At 37.0% G+C, this 19,468-nt stretch overlaps 1 protein-coding gene across 1 annotated transcript in view; it reads right to left on the bottom strand.

The window, feature by feature from the left end:
- Positions 1-283: 283 nt before the first annotated feature.
- The window catches only part of SLC4A10 (solute carrier family 4 member 10), a 127,462-nt gene continuing 108,277 nt past the window's right edge, over positions 284-19,468 (bottom strand). The window contains 8 exon segments of the mRNA XM_037396620.1: positions 284-2,567; positions 2,569-2,599; positions 7,202-7,318; positions 8,942-9,009; positions 12,440-12,562; positions 13,213-13,386; positions 16,049-16,117; positions 18,027-18,278. Coding sequence (XP_037252517.1) covers positions 2,532-2,567; positions 2,569-2,599; positions 7,202-7,318; positions 8,942-9,009; positions 12,440-12,562; positions 13,213-13,386; positions 16,049-16,117; positions 18,027-18,278 — 870 coding nt within the window. The 3' untranslated portion in view covers positions 284-2,531.

The raw sequence follows: 19,468 nt of genomic DNA, 5'->3' as shown, positions 1-19,468 counted from the left end.
GAATTTAATTCCCAATCTCTTCCTGGAACAGGTCAGTTACGCACCATCTCTGACAGCCCACTTACTGTTAGTCAGACCAAGTACACCACCATCAGCTACGTACAGCAAGCCAGCACTGACAGCATTGCATGTTTCATTGAGATTCCACTTGAAAATGGAGCAGGACTGGGCTCTGCAACTCATTAATCTGTGAAGCACATTCAAGTTTCAGGTAGACATTTAAAATACTGTACCACATTGCATACTTTTTCTGGGGTTTGCGGTGTAAAAATAAAATTGAAAATTAGTTAGGATAATATTTATTTTCACATAACATTTCTCAATTGTGAAAAACACAATAGTCTATTCACATGTACACATAACTTTTGTAATAAATTACATCCAAGAAATTGTAGTAATTTTGACCTGGAATATGAAATTAGAAGTAAATATAGCACTACATTTGCTTTATATTGTGTGTGATTTCAGAATGTTAAGATTAACATTGGAATAGCATTTAAATTCACACAAGAACAGAGTGACCGTTTAAAATAAAACCACTCTGAAATACTGAACAGAAATACAGAATGCCATTGAATACACTGATTTCTTAATATTCTAAGAGTTGGTCAAGTGAAAACTAATACATTTTGATTGTATATGTTACTGTAACAAAGTCGGCAACATATTAAAACGCCACCAGGCTGCTTCGGGACAAACAGAAGTACTGAACTTCTATACTAACCTTAAACAATTGGAATCTTACATTTCATCATCAAGTACACAAAACAAAGCATTTAACTTTAATGCATCAGCATTTTTTTTCCTAAATTTACAAATACAAACATTGAATTAAATGTAAATCCTTCTTTGTAACCATTAGGTTTGGGTTTTTCTCTCCATAAAATGGCCTTTTAATGGGCTTCAATAATGCCAAGTCCAATTTAGAACAGTGACCCTATTAGTTTTGCAGCAAAATGCAATTATCATGTATGGCTAAAGTAGTAAAACATACACACACTCACACGCACACAGACACTTAGAAGGATACTTTAAATGTACTGGATGTGAAAAGTTGTTTAGTGTAAGGTCTATGGAAAGATTATCACGTTTTGGGAAGCTGGGGAATGTAAGAGCCCTGTAGATGAGTTGTTATAAATATTAAAAGACTGTAATTTGTATTTGTAGGATTCAAGTAATAGTGTAATAATAAGAGTTAGCTTTCATTTAATAATTTAAAAAATTATCTTTAAAAAGAAATAAAAATATTAGTGAATTCCAAATAACAATAAAACTTTTGTTTGACATTTCTATTAATTTAATGTTATTCTTGCAGTCTTTGTTTTACACAAAAGAACCTGCTGAAGGATCAGGCAGTAACAATATCCATTATGAAAAATGTCTTTGTAATGGCTCCTAAAGCACATTTTACTTAGCAATGTTGTTTTCATCTTTAATCACTATGCACTTGATGGAATAGTGAAGAGCTGTAGCAAAATCAACAGCAGGATACCCAGTTAAGTATGATAACAAGTCCTCCGAAATGAAGAAGTTTACAGTTGTTAGTAGAGAGAGGACAATACAAATATGCCCTTTATGTGGCTGTATTTTAGGCAATAAAGAGGAAAATCATGGGCAGATAATATAAACTGTAATGTGGGGTATATTTAGTATCTACAAACTTTTTCCTATTATAAAATAATGGATGGATTAATGACATAATGCAATTTAGCCTACCACAGCAACATTCATACAATACAAGATACTGTAATCACAGATTGCATCTTAAGAAATACTGTACCCATGTTTCACATCAAGGGGGTGTAATTTTGTTTTTCAGCTAAGGTGAGAGAATGTTTAATATATATTTTTGTATTTTTATATATATATATATATATACATATATGACTATGTTCCAGTTACATACAAATTTGAATATTAAATACACTGTATTAAATCAAGGAAAATCTCACAAATACAGAATCTGACCCTGCAATCCTCACGGCAAGAGTAATCCATGACTTCAAAGGGACAGCTTCAGAAGGAAAGGATTATCCTTGTTAGTTTGTTCACAGGGTCAGATCAGTTGTTACTTTAAAAACTTCTTTAATGTTGCGTGTCAGTTTGGGTCTCTGAAGTCATTTACTCAGGTGATTTTAAAAAAATAATAATAATTGGAACAAGTGTTTTTCAAGTTCATCATGAATGAAGATTGTTAAGTATTTCACACAGAAAAAGTAGCAAAATACAGTACAAACCTATTAACAGGAAAATTGAATTTGAAAGAAAATTTGTTTGTTAAATTTATGATACGAATACTGATAAATGGCCAATATCAGCAAAGAACATGAAGATTTTTTGCATTGGCTACTGCAGACTTTCACACAGATACTAGACAATGTAGACATTGATGAAATGAGACTAATATTGCACTACATTACCTGTGCTAGTTTGAGATGAAAGACAAAAGTTATCAAGCTCAAATCATTTATATTTAGTGGTTGTGGCACTCACTTTCATTCATTTGTAAAAAAATTAATTTGAAGTACACATCATAGACAAGTCTCCCGGTCAACACCTTTCCCTGAGCTCAGCTTTCTTCTCTTTTCTGATTTCAGCACTAGGAAAGAAGCAAAAAATAGTTACAGTAGCACAATCATATATATTAATGATCTACCTGCAAACCAACACTGCACTGATATTTTAACAATTTCATGCTGCATAGCACAACTGGAAAGCAAGTGAAAGTTTCTGTGCTGAATGGTGCAGAAGACATCAGACAGCATTTTTAGTGACGAAGGACAAAGAAAACATAAGATGTACAGACACACAAGTCAGCCAGCATGCAAGCAAAGATCCCCACTTTTTCATCTTTTTGGCAAATACAACTGTTAAGTGATTAAAATAATGGTAACGATAGAGTTCTCCAGACAATACCAGCATTTTCTTAAATGGCACAAACAAGTGGTCGCAGCACGTATTTCTTGTCTTTAAATGTAGTCTGTTGCTTGATGTACATTTAGAAGGAATGTTTCGAACTAGAGCTGTGCAAGCCAATTTCCAACTGTAATATTTGGCTTTCAGTCTTGACTGAGAGAGCAGGAGAAGGCTGCAGGGGCGGGGAGTGACAGTATTCCCCACTTCCAGCTTAATACATACTTCCTCGTGGACACATTTTAAGGAAGTAACTTTTTTTAAAAAAAAAAAAAGCTTGAAAGATCATACAAAAGCCATTATCACTAAGAACTCTGCTTCAGAGTTCTAATTTGGATTCACTTTTTTCCAGTTAAAACATGGTTGATTTGCCTACAGAAAGTAATATATGTGCAAAGCAGATGATTATTAATTTTTTTTGTGAAAAGGGTCCTAATTTATAACAGTATAAATAAATAAAAAGTCATGTTCTTGCAATGAGTTTGTATCACAATACAAAAATGCAAAGAGGCTTCCACAACACAGGCAAATCAAGCCTTCAACAAAGAGTGGCAGGGTATTTAAAAAAAGATGGTTCTGAGAACAAACCTGTATCAAGCACATAACCTACCAGGTTTCATGGGAATAATTCCTTAACTAGAATGAATGAGAAATAGGCTGAGTTACACAAGGCTTAAAGAAAGCAAGATCAATTCTCAAATTCTTAAGGTGATTCATGCACAATTTTACAATCATCTGACATTTTTCTTCACATAAAAATTGCTTTAAGGATACAATTCAGTGCAGCCAAAGCTTACTTCTATGCCTATGGCAGCTTCCAGAGGTGTTAATGGAAATAGCTAAAGAATACCAACTTCTGCTGCTTCAACTGCCGAATCTGTCACCTTCTGTAGAACAGTGATAGAATTGGGTATGTTACATTTTCTGCACACAAAGGGTATGCAAACAAATTCTGGGGGCAGGGGGACGGGTGGGGGGAAGTGAACTTAAAGTGCAGCAGCACAGCAGACAGAGAGTTACCTGTGCTTAGTAAAAGCAAACACTGAGGATGTGTCGTGCGCTTTACAGTCTATAGTATTTCCATGTTTTAGGTGCCTCTGTGATAACCAGGAAAGTCTTGCTTCTATTCAGGATTCAAATCTCTGAGTACCTCCTGCAGATGTAGGCTTTAATGCCTTGAGCAATTTGGCCGGGGGAAGGACAAGTCCAGTCTTTTAGCGGTACAACATATTAACCGGTGGATCTGTATGGGACTTGGGAGCTCTCTTCCTCCCTGCCAAGGGAGTAGTCTTAACGAGCCTGAGAAGGAAGGTTTGGGATGCAGGACTTGCATATTTTCAGGTAAAGTAAGGAACTCACACCATCTACAAAGTAGTAGATGCCTCTTTCTCCAGTACTTTAAAAGACCAGCTCTGACTACATTCTATACATGGTCAGATCTTGAAATTGCTATCTGAAGGGCTTAACACATTGTAAGCAAAGACAGGAATATTTAATCACATGTACCAAAGAGAGCTATGTTTCAGACAGGTGCCTTGGTGTTAAATTCTCCCAAGAGAGGCTCAGAAGCAGACCTTGAGGACCCTAGGAATTTTAATAATGAAAAATAAAGGTTGGAAAACTGTAAAGTTCAGGGGCCTCTATGGTTAGGCAACAGTTGACTAAGTAAATCCCATTTATAGTAAGTCCCCTCTTTAGATGCTTGAATGCTGTTATGAGTCTGGGATGGAACAACTGTCATGCACTGTGCTGCTTCACAGAGCCAGGGGCAGGGCAGAGCTTATGACAGATATTATCTATGCATCAGGCTGAGAAGTCATTTGTATAAACTTTCCTGCCAAAACTCTCTTTGGAGATGATCTTAGTTTATTATTGGCCAGTATTTGATTGCCAAGTCATTTCAGGATTTAATTAGTAAAACGAACTTCCAGATTTTATACATTCCAAAAATCACCCTATGCTGTTAATTGATCATTGCCTTACATAAAAGGCACTACATGAAATAATAGTACAGTATCATAATTTAATTGTCCCATTTAATAATATTTTGGGATATTAGTATAAGAAAGTAGACCTGACAACAGGAAAAGGAGTACTAAACACTTCTCTAGTTGAACTTCTAAAGGCATCAGTAAAATTAATTTCAAAACGAAGTGATTTCCCTCCCACCCACCCACCCCTATGGTAAGGTACCCTTCACTGAAGGGAGCTGACTAATGTAATACTGGTGACCTTGATCATTTGCAAAAATTATCCTTACAACTGCTACCATTCCAAGCTTTCTTTTTTCTCAGTACTTACCTAGGATTGAATTGTATCTTCATGTAATGATACATATCTTTAGGAATGTATGTTAACTATGTCTTTAATGTGATTTAAGATTAATGTTGTCTATGGTTTTGCTTCTCAGAAAGCAAGCCTTCCAGGTTTAAAGTTCTTTGAATCTACTTCTGTCTGAGAAACTGAGACAAGCTAAAGCACATGAAAAAGCACAATTTCAGATTCTTTAAGGAGTTGTTCCTTTACAACAGGACACCTCCTACCTGAATTGGTAAAACCCGTGATCCCTTAGTGCCTTTTGCCAGAGTTTTTGTTTTCATGAGCAAAGATACAAGAACAGATTGAAAATGACCTTCTCAGAAAATGCGTTTCTATTTTACTGCAGGGGAAAGGCAGAATCATCTTTTACCAATGCTGTCTGAGCCACAGTCTATGCGGATGCTCTTTGCTCAATGGATCTTTGAAAATTTCAGGTTAAACAGTAACATTAGCATAATCTGTCATACGATTAAGAAAGCAACAATCCATCAGAAAAATGGAACTACTGCACACCCCGTATGCAGTGGCTGTGAATGTACCATATCTGCTGCTTCTCTTTCTCCAGGCTTTCACAGGCTGGACAGCAGTAGGCACATAAGGTAAGAAAACCCGACTGTACATCCTTCTGCCATGCACCACACTGATTTCACTATGACAGTGACACTTTCAGCCCATGTGTAGGTGGAAGGCAAATAAGAACTACACTGCTATTTTGACTGTCAGTGAAATAGCATTAAAGTGATCACATTAGTGGGCTGCTCCATGGGTGTCTGAAATGAAGATTCTCTGGTCATGAGCTGTTCATCTTGTTTATGCTGTTTAGGGAAAGAAACAGCACTGAAAGGCAGCATGCCATTTTGAGGGGATAAAATAAAAAAATGTATTTCACTACATTTTTTCTCTAACTGCATCTTTTCACCATAAAACAACAACTAGCTGTTTCAAACATGGAGCTCGTTATAAAACTAGATTTAGAAATGGGCAGAATATAATTTTAGGTTTTGAAAATGTCAAAGAATTAATGAAAAAGAATTCTAGGAATAAATTCAGTTTAACATTTATATATACTACATCTACAATTTCTATTTTTAATACACAATAAATTCCAAATTTTAATACTAAGGATTTTATTCCCTACTGCAATTTTTTCATTGTTTCCCAAAAGACTACGCAGAGTCAAGTCATTTGGGTTCCTAGGTGGCACCACTTTGAATTGGAAGATACAATCAAGGGAAAAATTGAGGGACAGGGTCTTACCTTTGGGGAATCAGGTTCTAGAGTGATTGGGGAAGAGGAGCTTATGACAGAATGTGATATGAAACAATTAAGTTGAAAATAGTTAAATTTAAAATTTATGGAAACAGGAAAATTCCTCTTGCAATCACACTGTGCTTGTATTTAACATTTTCTTATTCCCATAACAACTCTTTAGCACACATAAAACTTTGTTGCTTCATTTTACATTTGTCTGGACTAAAATTTAGAAGTATTTAACTGTTTTGAGTACAAGTGAAGTAGACAGAAAAATGAAAAGAAGTGATGCAATCTGAAAATTATATTCACTCCAAATATTAGTAGATTGCATTCAGAGTACTGGGTTCTTCATATAGGTATTTCCAGAGTAGTGATGACTACTTCTTTTTCAAGAGGAAAGAACAAAAGCAAGCAGAACAAACACAACAGCTGTTGTGCAATATCCAGGGGTAGGGTGGTGGTTCATTACACAAGCATCAGGCATGCTGAACTTTACTTTCCATGGTAGCACAGCTAACTAGCATGCAAATATTTGCAGTGGGGTTTTTTTTTCTGAATTTGTGTTTTGAGCTCCAAATACTGTGACTGGACATAAATAAAAGGAAATTTCAAGAAATAAAACTGCAAGATGTTAGAAATCTTTGTAATCCTTAGCAAAATATTCCAATACTGGTTTGACAACACCAATATATAAAGTATATAAAAGAATTCAAACCTTTTAGAAGGAAAGCTTGACTCCTTATCTTTTGCATTGTCTGAGGATATCAACAATGTCTTCCACACAGCAGTTTTTGCCATTTCATCAGAAATGTTTATCACAGATGGGTCATCTCTAGGCAAGAATAAAAGTAAATGCGCAGTAAAACAATGAGCGATCAGTCTTTGTCACTTATTAACTCTACAAAAGTCCATGAAAATGGATATGATGACAATAAGTAAGTGCAATGTTAAGAAATGTTAGTCTCTTAAAATGTCTTAGCACTTTAGTATTTTCCTCCTCCAACAGCAATTAATCAGAGTAACATCAATAAAATATATTGTGTCACTTCCAACTAACAGACAGAGAAAAATGAGGAACTGTGAACTTAAGTATCGCCCAAGATCTCACAACATGCCAGTGACATCATTGGACTAAACAAGAGTCCTAAGAGCTCTAACAGTTCTCAGGGTGCTTAATGCTCTGAAACTCCACCTGCTTTTAAAACAATTTTAAAAGGCAATCAAAGCCTTGACAAAGTCAAAGATTTAAGAGTTCTAATAAAAACACCCCAATTAAACAAGCTAATCGGTAGCTTTAAGCAGCATTTTGTAGCCATTATGCCCTTTGCTTTGCCTGGACTGCTCCAAATATGTATTCATACACTTAAGAAAAATAAAGTCTTAAAAGTTTTAAGGGCCTGCCTATACATTATTCCTGACCTCATGGTTTACATATGGCTTGACATTCAGCAAGCCCTCAGTAAACTTGTTTTTCAGAGTGTTTTGGGGCACCGCTTTATCAACCAATGTCTTGACTCTTCTTTTTAGCTGTAGGACTGTGACTCTTACAGTACAGGAGGTCAGATATTATCCACACAACTCTACTTAAGTAAACACGCTATAGATAATAGAGATCATACCTCAAGATAAATTAAGCTAAGTATTGCTAATATAAAATAGAACAAAAAAGGTATGGACAGAAGATGAAAAGAACAGACCATTAGAAGTGTGATGAATCAAAATAAGAAATAGGCTTGGGATTTTTCAGAGACAGTTACTTGCCTTAGGAGACATAAGGGTAACCATGTTAAAAATATAAGGATGCCACTCTAAGATAGTGTTCCTATGAACTCAAATTAATACTATCACCAGGTATGTCAAATCTTGATTAAGAACTTCCTTTCTGAAAACTGTAAATGAAAGTAAGTCCTTATGGGCCGGCCACATGCATTATTACTATCTATAAACATAGGTTTACATGGGGTTTTTAAGTCGTGCCAGCCCTGCATTATGCCTCACCTACCCTGGACAGCTTCTGATCCACTTACTATGTCACACAGATAGGATCTTAATCAGAATGTTTTAAAATGTAATACTGTAAGAATCTAGTTTTCCTGGGGTGTGTTCAAAACCTTTCTTGGGTCCCTGCTAGCATTGGGGTGAAGGATTTGACCTGCTCTACGTCTTCCTTTTGCACTGTGCATGTCAGAAGCAAAGGTTCATTATGAACAGCCTGATCCTGCAGGCTTGCCCAAGGGAAAACTTCAGCTTGTCCCTTGGGTGTCCTTTTCCTATCGGCTGTGAGATCACATCAAAAAACTAGAAAAGGGCTGAGCTTGTTAAATGCTGCAGTATATGGTTCAGTTCATCTATCTGTACCCTACTACCAAACATCCTCCAAGCATTAAGAATAAATATTGTGGCATGTGTATTTGTTTAATTGCAACTCACCTAAAAGAGGAAAGGTATATTTTACCTGTAATGTCCTTCTAGTGGTAACTGAACAGTCCCTTCCTCTTCCATTGCTAACATACTTTGTTCTTCCTAGAAGGAAAGCATTTAGACATGAGACAGGATATGGTGTTGTGAAAAGTGAAATTTATGTGCTTTGGTCCTCTTTCCATTTTCTTTAAGTATTTATTTGAATTTCTGAAGATACTTTTCAACTCTTTTAATTTAACATTTAAAACCTTCTATTTTAAAAGAAGTATCTTCACTTAATGGTATTTTTCAGTGTCAAATAAAGGAGACACCTGTAACAATAAAGACGTAAAATTAGTAACACTGAGTGAGCAGCTGTATGGTGAATTTAAAATATCATGCATAACAGGATATATATATTGCAATGTTAATACCCAAAAACTAAAGAAGTAAAATTTAAGTTTGCACATATACTTTTAATACTGATAAAGTTTTATTGCAGTGAAAGGTAGGGAAACAAGACACCAAAATTAGTTTTAGCTTGAACAGGGAAACACCTTTTGAGAGTAGCAGGAAGTGAACTAAGAGATATATCTATCAAAAATCTTCTTGTGAAATAGTTACAAATTTTGAAATTCTATCTTAAGGGGAGGGGAGAATGAAACAACACCCCTCGAGCACCATGTCCTGCTTGAACAAAGAAAAACAAGTCTCTGTCTTTCAGACATCATTGCAAGGCTCCGCAGGAGGATTCTCAAGGTTCACACCCCTGTTAGGTAAGGAAAGCCACAGCCAGGAGGTTAACATGCCTTCACATGAATGTAACCATCAAATCCTGCCCTAAACTGATGCACTGTGCGTATGTGAGCGTAACGGGCACACCAAGACCTCCACATCTTTCCTCCCTTTATTAGATGGCTTTGTAACAGTTTACCCTGGTGCCTGTTTGAAAGTGTGAGCTGGCTCTCCCAAAAAGAGGGCTTACCATTTTCTGGCAGGTGAACCAAAACCCCATATGCATCACACACACTGGTGAGATGGTACTAGCTAGAAGAGCCAGTACAATTTTCCAAAACAGTAGAATTTGAATCCTCTCTGCACAGCAATTTGCTTCTTAAATGTTTTACTATTACAACTATTTTAAAAGTCACAACATTTTTTCCTCCAATTGGGTGAAGTCACTTTGTTCATTCCAGTCTCAGAAAGACTTAATTGATTAACATCAAAGTGGCTTCCAAAAGAGGTCTGTGAGGAGAAGGCATATATAATATCTGCTATAAATGTACAAAGCCTTGGAAAAACATGGCCTAAAAATATAAAAACAACTTAAGTGATGAAATTAGGATCCAATCAAATAAGTTTCAGATCTTGTCAACTGTATTTCTGAATATTCTTGTGGGTAGAATACTTCTATTTTTAAAAGCCGTGTGATAGCAACTCTCCAATTAATTCCTCAGGCTACATGTCAGAAGTTTTATTACTAGTTAATTTTGTCATTTCCAGGCTTCACAGCTTCATAAGTTTTTGACAGTTGAACAGTTTTAATAATAGCTCCAAATATTTAGAAATGCCAAAATATGTAAAAATAACCTCTCAAAACAGACAGTGAATGAAATAAGGTAACACCAGTAGATTTTCCCATTTTTGTTTTCTGATGCCATCCTATCAAGCATGGGAAGGAAAGTGACATATAACCAAAACATAAGGATAACAAGGAATTCTTTCCAATAACCAGACCCACAAGAAGAGAGCTACCTTGGTTACTTTTGGTTACTCTGAGTTGTGATGACAACAGATACTGTGCTGAAATGACTCTCCAGTTGTCTGCTTTGATTCAAGGGGAAAAACAATGACTCACGTATTTTGATTTCAGCCTGGTAGTTTTACAGGCACATAATAAATAGAAAATAATCACCATGATATTTATCACCTAGGTAAAACCTTTTCCCCCAAACTTATTCTATGAAATAAGTTGAACGTGTCAAGGAAAGCAAAGTTACAGTTCTCCAGGTTACAGACGAGGCAGTGAGTTGTCAAAGGTCACATATGAATCCTAAAGACAGAGAAATCTAGTTTTCATAGTTACATGTTCAAATTGTTAGCTCATGTCCTACTTCTGCAAATAGACTTACCAATGAGAATCCTCACACACACCATTTCACTGGTCTCAGATTGCATCTCAGGGCATCCCCAAGGATAAATTGCTGATTTATCCATTCACATTTCCTAGTTTTTGCAGTACCCTTGTACCACCAAAAGGTTATGTCTCACAGGTCCTGGACTTTTCTGCAAAGGTCTTCAGGGCATCTTAAAGGTCATATGCACAACTGTCTCAGAGCACTCCTGCCTAAAAGTGACCACAGCCTACCAAACCCACATGGCATTACCTGCACCTTCACCTCCCAGTGCCGCCACAGCCTCACACCACACTACTATTCAAAAGTGCTGATGGAGGGCACACAACTGCCATTGAAAATAACCCGGCACCAACATATGCTACCTACTGCTCCTGCAGTTAGTGTTTCTCCGTCAAGACTTGTCCCTCATTTATTTGGGCCCAGTGCTGAGGTTCCATAACACCTGACACTGATCAGGTGGCTGATACCAGGGACAAAGGACAAAGACCTCAGTCCCTTACACATAAAGTTACTTTGTATTCCCACAGTTTTATATGTAATTCAACAAGCAATTCATGAAGCAGAGATTGGATAAAACCACTATCAAATAGATGCAAAACTGGTTAGAAAGCTACAATCAGAAAGATCAGTGTTTCGCTGTCAAAATACAGGAACGTTTTGAGTGGAAATGTGTAAGAATCTGTCCTGTATCAAGTTTATTAGAAATGATCTGAAATGCATGTTCTTTGAAAGGAGACAAGGAACCCAGATCCAAAACAATCAACTGGGTGGTAATGCCACAGGCTGTAAGTAGAAGTCTGAGGATTTGGTTAACAGGGGTGAGCAGTGTCACTGACCTTCTCATTAGAAAGTGGAAGTAAATTGTTTCTGCAGTAGCAGAAGGAAAATGCCAGCCCAGTGTGTAATAGGGATACTGCACAGGTTTAGGACACTGCTGAGCGGAGAGGGCACAGGGTGATGGCATGTGACCCATGTATGGCTCATATATAGCTGGGACATGCCATGCCCCTTAAATTCTGCACTGCTCTCTTCAGCATCTCCAGCAGGGATGAGACCAGGCCCAACGCAGCATCAAAGTGCCCCCGGCATCTGTGGGCCTTCCTACAGACAGGCTCATCCCTGCACATCATCACCATCTGAGTGGGTCTCTGGAACAATCCCCAAGAGCACTGCAGATACTATGTTACATGACAGTATGACAGCATAAGAATCTTCATAGACATTCCCCCCAAGCCTATTAAATTCGTAACCTTAAAAGGACTTACATAAAATACAACAATATTACACTTTGCATACTGTTAACAAGGCTGTCTGTTGCATGGAATATGCCTTGTTTACAGAATTTTCTCTAAATGTCTAAAGGAAAAACTGATAAAGTGCTACACACCAAAAAAACCCCTGAAACCATGACCCACCTCTTTCTCAGCATCTTCCAGTTTCTTTTTCTTGCTCTCAGGCATCAAATCATCTAACCAGCTGAGCTCCCGCTTAGTAAAAAAGAAATCCATGAGTTTTCGGACAAATACCAAAGCTAGAACCTGTAAAGATATAAATTCAATTAATTCAGGAAGTTATTTTCTGCTTAATTAATTGAAGCAAGTAAAACTGACAAATATGCTTGTAGAGGAATCAAAAGTGACTACAGTTTAAAGCTAGAACTTTAGCCTTTAATTTGGGTAGGCCAACAGCCGGTTTTCCTTTGTCCAGATAAGTACAGCTTGAAGCATTTAACAATCACTGAGGTATCTTTTCAGGTAGTGAAATAATGAGTGAGATCACTTAAGCAGCAGAACAGATTCTTCTTTTATTTCCAGCAAGACACAGATCAGTCAAGCTCCTCAGTACAATGAAAAATCTTCCTTAATGAATGAATGTTCTTTCTGTAAAAGGATTATGCACTACTCCTTAAATAAAAACATAAAATATTTATTTTAATATTTTTTAAAGAATTTTCCCTAAGACAATATACAATTGGGCTATCCACACATATAAACAGAATGCAACCTAGACTCAAACCAGAGGTCTATGTAAAATTTTTCCTTACTTAATATAGTATGAATTGTCCTTGAACACTGAATCAAAGCTATATTGTAACTACCTGCCCACAATTATTTTTTTTCCTTCAGTAATAATTATCCACAAGTGAAAAGAGATTAAATTTTAGAGGAAATAAAAAAAAAATTCATACCATCATAGGAAAGACAATGGCAGCTCTTGAAACCTTTATAATCCACAGAAGCACAAGACAACTCAGCTGAATTACAGTGAAGAGATGGACCTTTCTAAGAGGAACATGCCTCAGATAAATAAAATCTGGCTGATGCTTTGCAGGCATCCAGAATAACTTTATCCTGTCAAAAAGCTGAAAGAGGAATTTTAAAAAGTTTGCATCAAAATGAGCTGTAGGTTCATCTATGCTGACATTCACGCACTGCCTAAGAGATCCTGAATATCCTAAGAATCTGACTTGTTATTCTAAAGGCAAAAACTGCAGAAGTTCAGGAGCACAGAAAAAGACTACCTGGGTTAGAACCACGAGCCTATACTAGTCCAACAGTGGTAAAGGACTCATCTGATCTCTGGTTGAGCCACCAGATTAAGAATGAAAATCCTATTAAGTCAAGTTTAATTATTTGGTTAGTCATACTTCTTATGTTCCTTTCAATTTTAATACAGATTTGTCTCCCTAGGTATTTCTATTGCAGATGTGCCGAGATGCTAAATTACATTCTGTATAGTCATACTCCTGGAAACATTCTGCTTGTAACTGCTTAATATGTTACACACAAAGAAAATAGTTACTTTAAAATAGCACTGCTAAGATTCAAGTGAAGAACTCTTGAAGTTTGGTGAAGCCAGGCTTCAAAGTAAGACTTCAAAGCAGATGTGAATCAACCATGAATCAACCTGAATGGAAGCCGGTTGAGCCTATCGGGCACGTGCACTATTACACTGCCTCTCTGATACACTCTGAGCTTTGTTTTTCAACAACTGAGCTATGCTTCCTTTAGCACACAAAAAGCTGATCATGGAGCGATCTCTTCAGTTTTATCTCCTGTGGATGAGGATGAAACACTTCTTTTTTTCCTTTTTTCTTCCCCAGTTTACTTCACCAGACACTTTATCCCAGGCTGTTTTCTTTTCCCTATTGCGCTTTCTTCACAAAAGCAGGAACAGCAAAACAAAAGCAAAACAAAAGCAAAACAAAAGCAAAACAAAAGCAAAACAAAAGCAAAACAAAAGCAAAACAAAAGCAAAACAAAAGCAAAACAAAAGCAAAACAAAAGCAAAACAAAAGCAAAACAAAAGCAAAACAAAAGCAAAACAAAAGCAAAACAAAAGCAAAACAAAAGCAAAACAAAAGCAAAACAAAAGCAAAACAAAAGCAAAACAAAAGCAAAACAAAAGCAAAACAAAAGCAAAAACAAAAGCAAAAACAAAAGCAAAACAAACCCAAAACTAAAGGAACCAAAAACTCCACAAAGAATGCCAGAAAGCCAACTGCCATACCATTCGGAATGTACCTGAGAGGTTTTTGTTTTTCAGACCTGTTTGGGCACATACTGACCTGAGACATTGCGTAAGCTGCTATGGCACAGTGATGATGGTGATGCACCATTTCTCCCTGCATGGATGAGCCATGCTATATTCACACAGTCTTCAGGAATTTCAAGTTTCAGGAATTTTTATTGAGCATGTGCAAACTGCATTTTTTTAAAGGCTTATAATTTGGCCAGATTTGAGCAGTTTTCTTTTTCACAGAAACAGCAAAAAGCACATCCTCCCACAAAAGCCATCTTATCAAATCTCAATTCCTTGTCCCAGCTTGGGGGAGGGAGGAAGGGAGGGGGATGCTATCACTTTTCCAAGTCAAGATAGCCAGATTTTAGCATGCCTTAAAAACACTCCTCAATAGTGTACTTTCTCATACCCTCGTTCTAAGAAACAGCTGAACCATATTAAGTTGAAATTATCTAAACCTCAGTAAAAGACAAACTACACTTCTGAGAATATCAACCCAAATGGTAAGAGTTAGGCAGAATTATGAGTCTCTTAATAGAAAACATCAGTCAAAAAATAAGAGATGTTGCCAGCTTTGCCTATACATAATAGAGGTAAAAAAACCCCACAACATTTTTAACTCACAATCAAAAATTTAAACATAATGAAAGAAACAATCAGGCATTTTCTTTGCTCTTTCACAACCTTTTGTGCAGTGTAATTCACATTTTCATCATGTGGTTGTTCTTTCCCAGCTGTGTTGGAAGATGTATCAATACCTCAACTATCAATAACAAAGGCACGCTTGAAAATCTGAGCGTTTGTGTCAGATGGGCTATAAGATTTGACACCATGCCATTTAACATTGCAGTCATCCAGCAGAACTGGTACACGGGGTATCGTTACCAACCTGACCTGAACGCTGGAGCGCCTGGCTTCCGCTGGGGGCTCCTATTGCAGGCCACTGCAGGGGTGCTGCCCTTCCACTAGACATGCCCTTCATCCCTCAGGCCAGAAATGAAGTAGCATGTGACTTCCCAGCAGTTCCACTTCCCTGCCTGGGGCATTTATTTGCACAGGAAGTATCTTTACATCTCATCTTCGTTAATTTTAGGGCATGTTAGCCAACAGCCTCATATAGGCAAAGTTCAAGATCAACCTTACCACTACAAAGGCACTAATTTGGAAGCTAAAAAGGCAGCAGGCAAACAAGTGAATGGGGAGGCAGGGGAGAGGGAAGAGCTCCTGCTAGTTGTTACTCAGTTTTTAGGCTCAGCCAAAATTCCCTTGTTAACAAGGGAGACCAGAAAAATCGGCACCTAAAAAATAAAAAATTGGAGCACATTACCTAAAGGGAATACTCGATTTAGACAGAATCCATTTTCATTTTTAAGCCAGTCACTTTCAAGAATGTAAGGTTGCCAACATTCCTTTAAGATTATACACAAAAGATAATATAATAAGAATAGCTACACGTTTTATAGAAAGCATCATCATTAACACACTTCATAAATCCATTTTACCTGAATTCCCTTTAGAGATGAAGCACCCATGTAAAGAAATACTCCATAAAGTACTGGCATTGGAATAAACTGCACAAACAAGCAGAGAAAGGGAAGAGCATATTAAATACCATTTAACAATTTTAAATGCTTCTAGAAAGACATTCTAAACAGTTGAAATTCAAAGTGCCATATGCCTGCATTAATCAGACAAGTTGTAAATTCAGAGTCACTCAATTACAAATTAATAATTTACTCAGAGTATAAAGCAAAAGAAGAATCTGGCTCTACAATTTTGTTTTCCTCACAAAAACATTGCCAGTTATTACAATATACTTTATTCACTATTAATAAAATTAACAGAACTACATGAAAAATGAAAGTGTTTGATATATACTTAAATTCTTTACTTGAAAGAATGTTCAGGAGAGCATCTGAATAGTAAAGCTATAATCCTCAGAGAAATGTTCAAGACATACACAAAATACTTCATACTGCTAAAAGAAATGTTCTGTTCTGTAAGCATTTAAAAACGGGTGAATTACTTTTATGGAATTATTTTGTAAGACACTATTTTAAATGTTCAGGCTCCCAGTATACAGTGTGTAGGTAAAGGATATTTCCATAGATAAATACCTATTCTAAATACCAAATACACAAAACGCGTGTTCTGTGTGTTTTCAAACCATGCTGGTTTTGGCTGGGGTAGAGTTAATTTTCTTCCTTTTTACTAGCATGGGGCTATGATTTGGATTTGTGCTGGAAACGGTGTTGATAATACAGGGATGTTTTAGTTTCTGCTGAGCAGCACTTACACAGAGCCAAGGCCTTTATCTGCTCCTCACCCCACCCCACCAGGCAAGCAGGCTGGGGGTGCACAAGAAGCTGGGAGGGGACACAGCCGGGACAGCTGACCCCGACTGACCAAAGGGATATTCCATACCATGTGATGTCATGTTCAGCATATAAAGCTGGGGGAAGAGGGAAGGGGGGGACGTTCGGAGTGATGGCATGTGTCCTCCCCAGTAACTGTCATGCATGACAGAGCCCTGCTTTCCTGGAGGTGGCTGAACATCTGCCTGCCGGTGGGAAGTAGCGAATGAATTCCTTGTTTTGCTTTGCTTGCCTGTGCAGCTATTAATTACCTATTAAACTGTCTTTATCTCAGCCCATGAGTTTTCTCGCTTTTACTCTTCTGATTCTCTCTGCCATCCCAGCTGGGGGGAGTGAGCAAGCAGCTGTGTGGTGCTCAGTTGCCAGTTGGGCTAAACCATGACATAAAGTGAAGGTTTTATGGTATATGTATTATGCATAATACAATACTACTGGGAAGTACAAGTTCTAAGGGCTTATTGCCTTCACTGTGAATGAAATCTATATTCTTATCCTACTGAAGCTAGTGGCAAAACTCTCATTGATTTCACAGAGGCCAGATAATTCTTAAAAAGAGTAAGTATTATGTCTATAGATGGTATTAATAATGCATATAACTGGACACCCAGTTTCAGGACACTGGTGAGCTGTCGTAAGTATGCAGGGAGCATGAGAGTATCTTCATGTTCATTTCCAAGAAAGGAACCATAGAACTTCTCCAGCCACTGTGAAAATATTTTTAAATAACACAGAAATCACAAAATGTTTTTAAATTTTCTCAATAGATTTACTTACAGGTGTAATTTAGCAAGACTATTTCATAATAATTTGCTTTGGGCCCAAATTGTAGACAAAGGGTCAATCTTCATATACTACAGGCCAATGACAGAATACCCTTTGACTTCAGTCAGGCCAGATCTCCATTAGAAGGTTTTTGTTTTAAAAATATTAGATATCCCTAGCAATTTTATTATGCAAAATTAGAATTCTGCTTTAGATTATCATTGTGTAACATTATGCTAGTTAGTAACGTGCCTGGAAAGGGCACTCATTAAATAATACAGTAACAACAGTGAAATGTTCGGTGCAGTGCAGTATTTAGCTTTTCCTTACTTCCCCAAATTACCTTCAGGATACTTGTCAAAAAGACGGATGAGCCCATAAGGATAAAAATCATGAGCCCCGTGACTCTCTGCTCCCGGATTCCAAGAAATTTTGGCTGCTCCCCGGGAGCGGAACACTCAGATTCCAGTTTTAAGCTATTCACGTGTGAAATGGAGAGGACAGTGGCTGCAACAAACCACGGCAATCCCATGATAGAGCACACTCCAAGCATGACTGCCACCATGAGTAGGTCGAGATGGTATCCGCATCCTTTCTGTTAAAGAAAGTAATGACAGCAAGAAGATACAAAATGGCATCTGAATTAAGGAGAACGCTCCTGGCAGGCATTCCTAATGAACCATTAGAGACTTTTTTTAAAAAAAAAAAATCCTTTTAAAAAAAGGACTTGTAGCAAAAAATAGCTTTCTCCTATGTGTTACACATAGGTTGGGTCAGCAGTGATGGCAAACTGGTTATCTAAGGGGAATTCCTCCTAGTTCACAAGAAATGCTTCACTTCTTGCTTAGACTCATTCCAGTTATGAGTTAAGTGTATGTATCATAAATCTACTTTAAAATGGGCACCAAATATCTTTTTTTACTTTTAGAGATACTAGTAGGACATTGGAAACTACACACATTTTCTGTTTTAACTAAATCTCTTCTGTGGATAACAGTAAGCAGAACATCCAGCTGCAGTGCCAGCTTTCCGCTGCACTAATCTTAATAGACACTCCATCCATCCTTACACAGGAGGCAGAAAAATATGTATTTTGATTCTTTCCTACACAAAAATTTTTAAGTTAACATTTGCAAAGTCAGTTTATGCTATAAACGGCCATAAAACCACATCAATCCTTGTAAAATTTTTATGGATGGTTAAATTTTCACTAACATACTTTCGTCTTAGAACAGAGGCCTATAGATTAATAGAAATTAAATTATAATTAAGTTATACATTAAACTATAATATTCATCATCATGTACTGTTTTACTGGTTTCCCTATTCAATACTTAAAAGCAGTATCAGAAAAAAAATTATATGAACAGTCAGTACAAAACCTTTGGGTCTGGATCATCTCTGTAGTAGTCAAATACCCTGTAAATTTACCTACAGGAGGATGTTCTTTGCTTTTGTAGTAGTTGAGAAAACTCCCTGGTAAAATCTCAAGATATATGTAAAAACCTGCAAATACAACCTGTGTTTGGAAACGCCCAATGTTCTGTATCAATTGTGGTCATATAGATATCTGTTACCATAGCTGAGAGGGAAATTTCTTTTCAATTTTTGGAAAGTATCCAGGATCACTGTGCAGCTGCAAGCAGGGGCTCAAGCTATTTTCCTTTAAAAAGTCAGGTAATTAGTCATCTCCACAAAATTTTGCAATACAACAACAAATCCACTGTCACGGTCTGATGAAACAGTGATGCTCATGCAAACAATGTGAATATGTTGAACTGTAAT

Source organism: Falco rusticolus, chromosome 8 (assembly GCF_015220075.1).
Source record: "Falco rusticolus isolate bFalRus1 chromosome 8, bFalRus1.pri, whole genome shotgun sequence".
NCBI classification, from domain to species: domain Eukaryota; kingdom Metazoa; phylum Chordata; class Aves; order Falconiformes; family Falconidae; genus Falco; species Falco rusticolus.
This window is presented reverse-complemented; position numbering and strand designations above follow the sequence as displayed.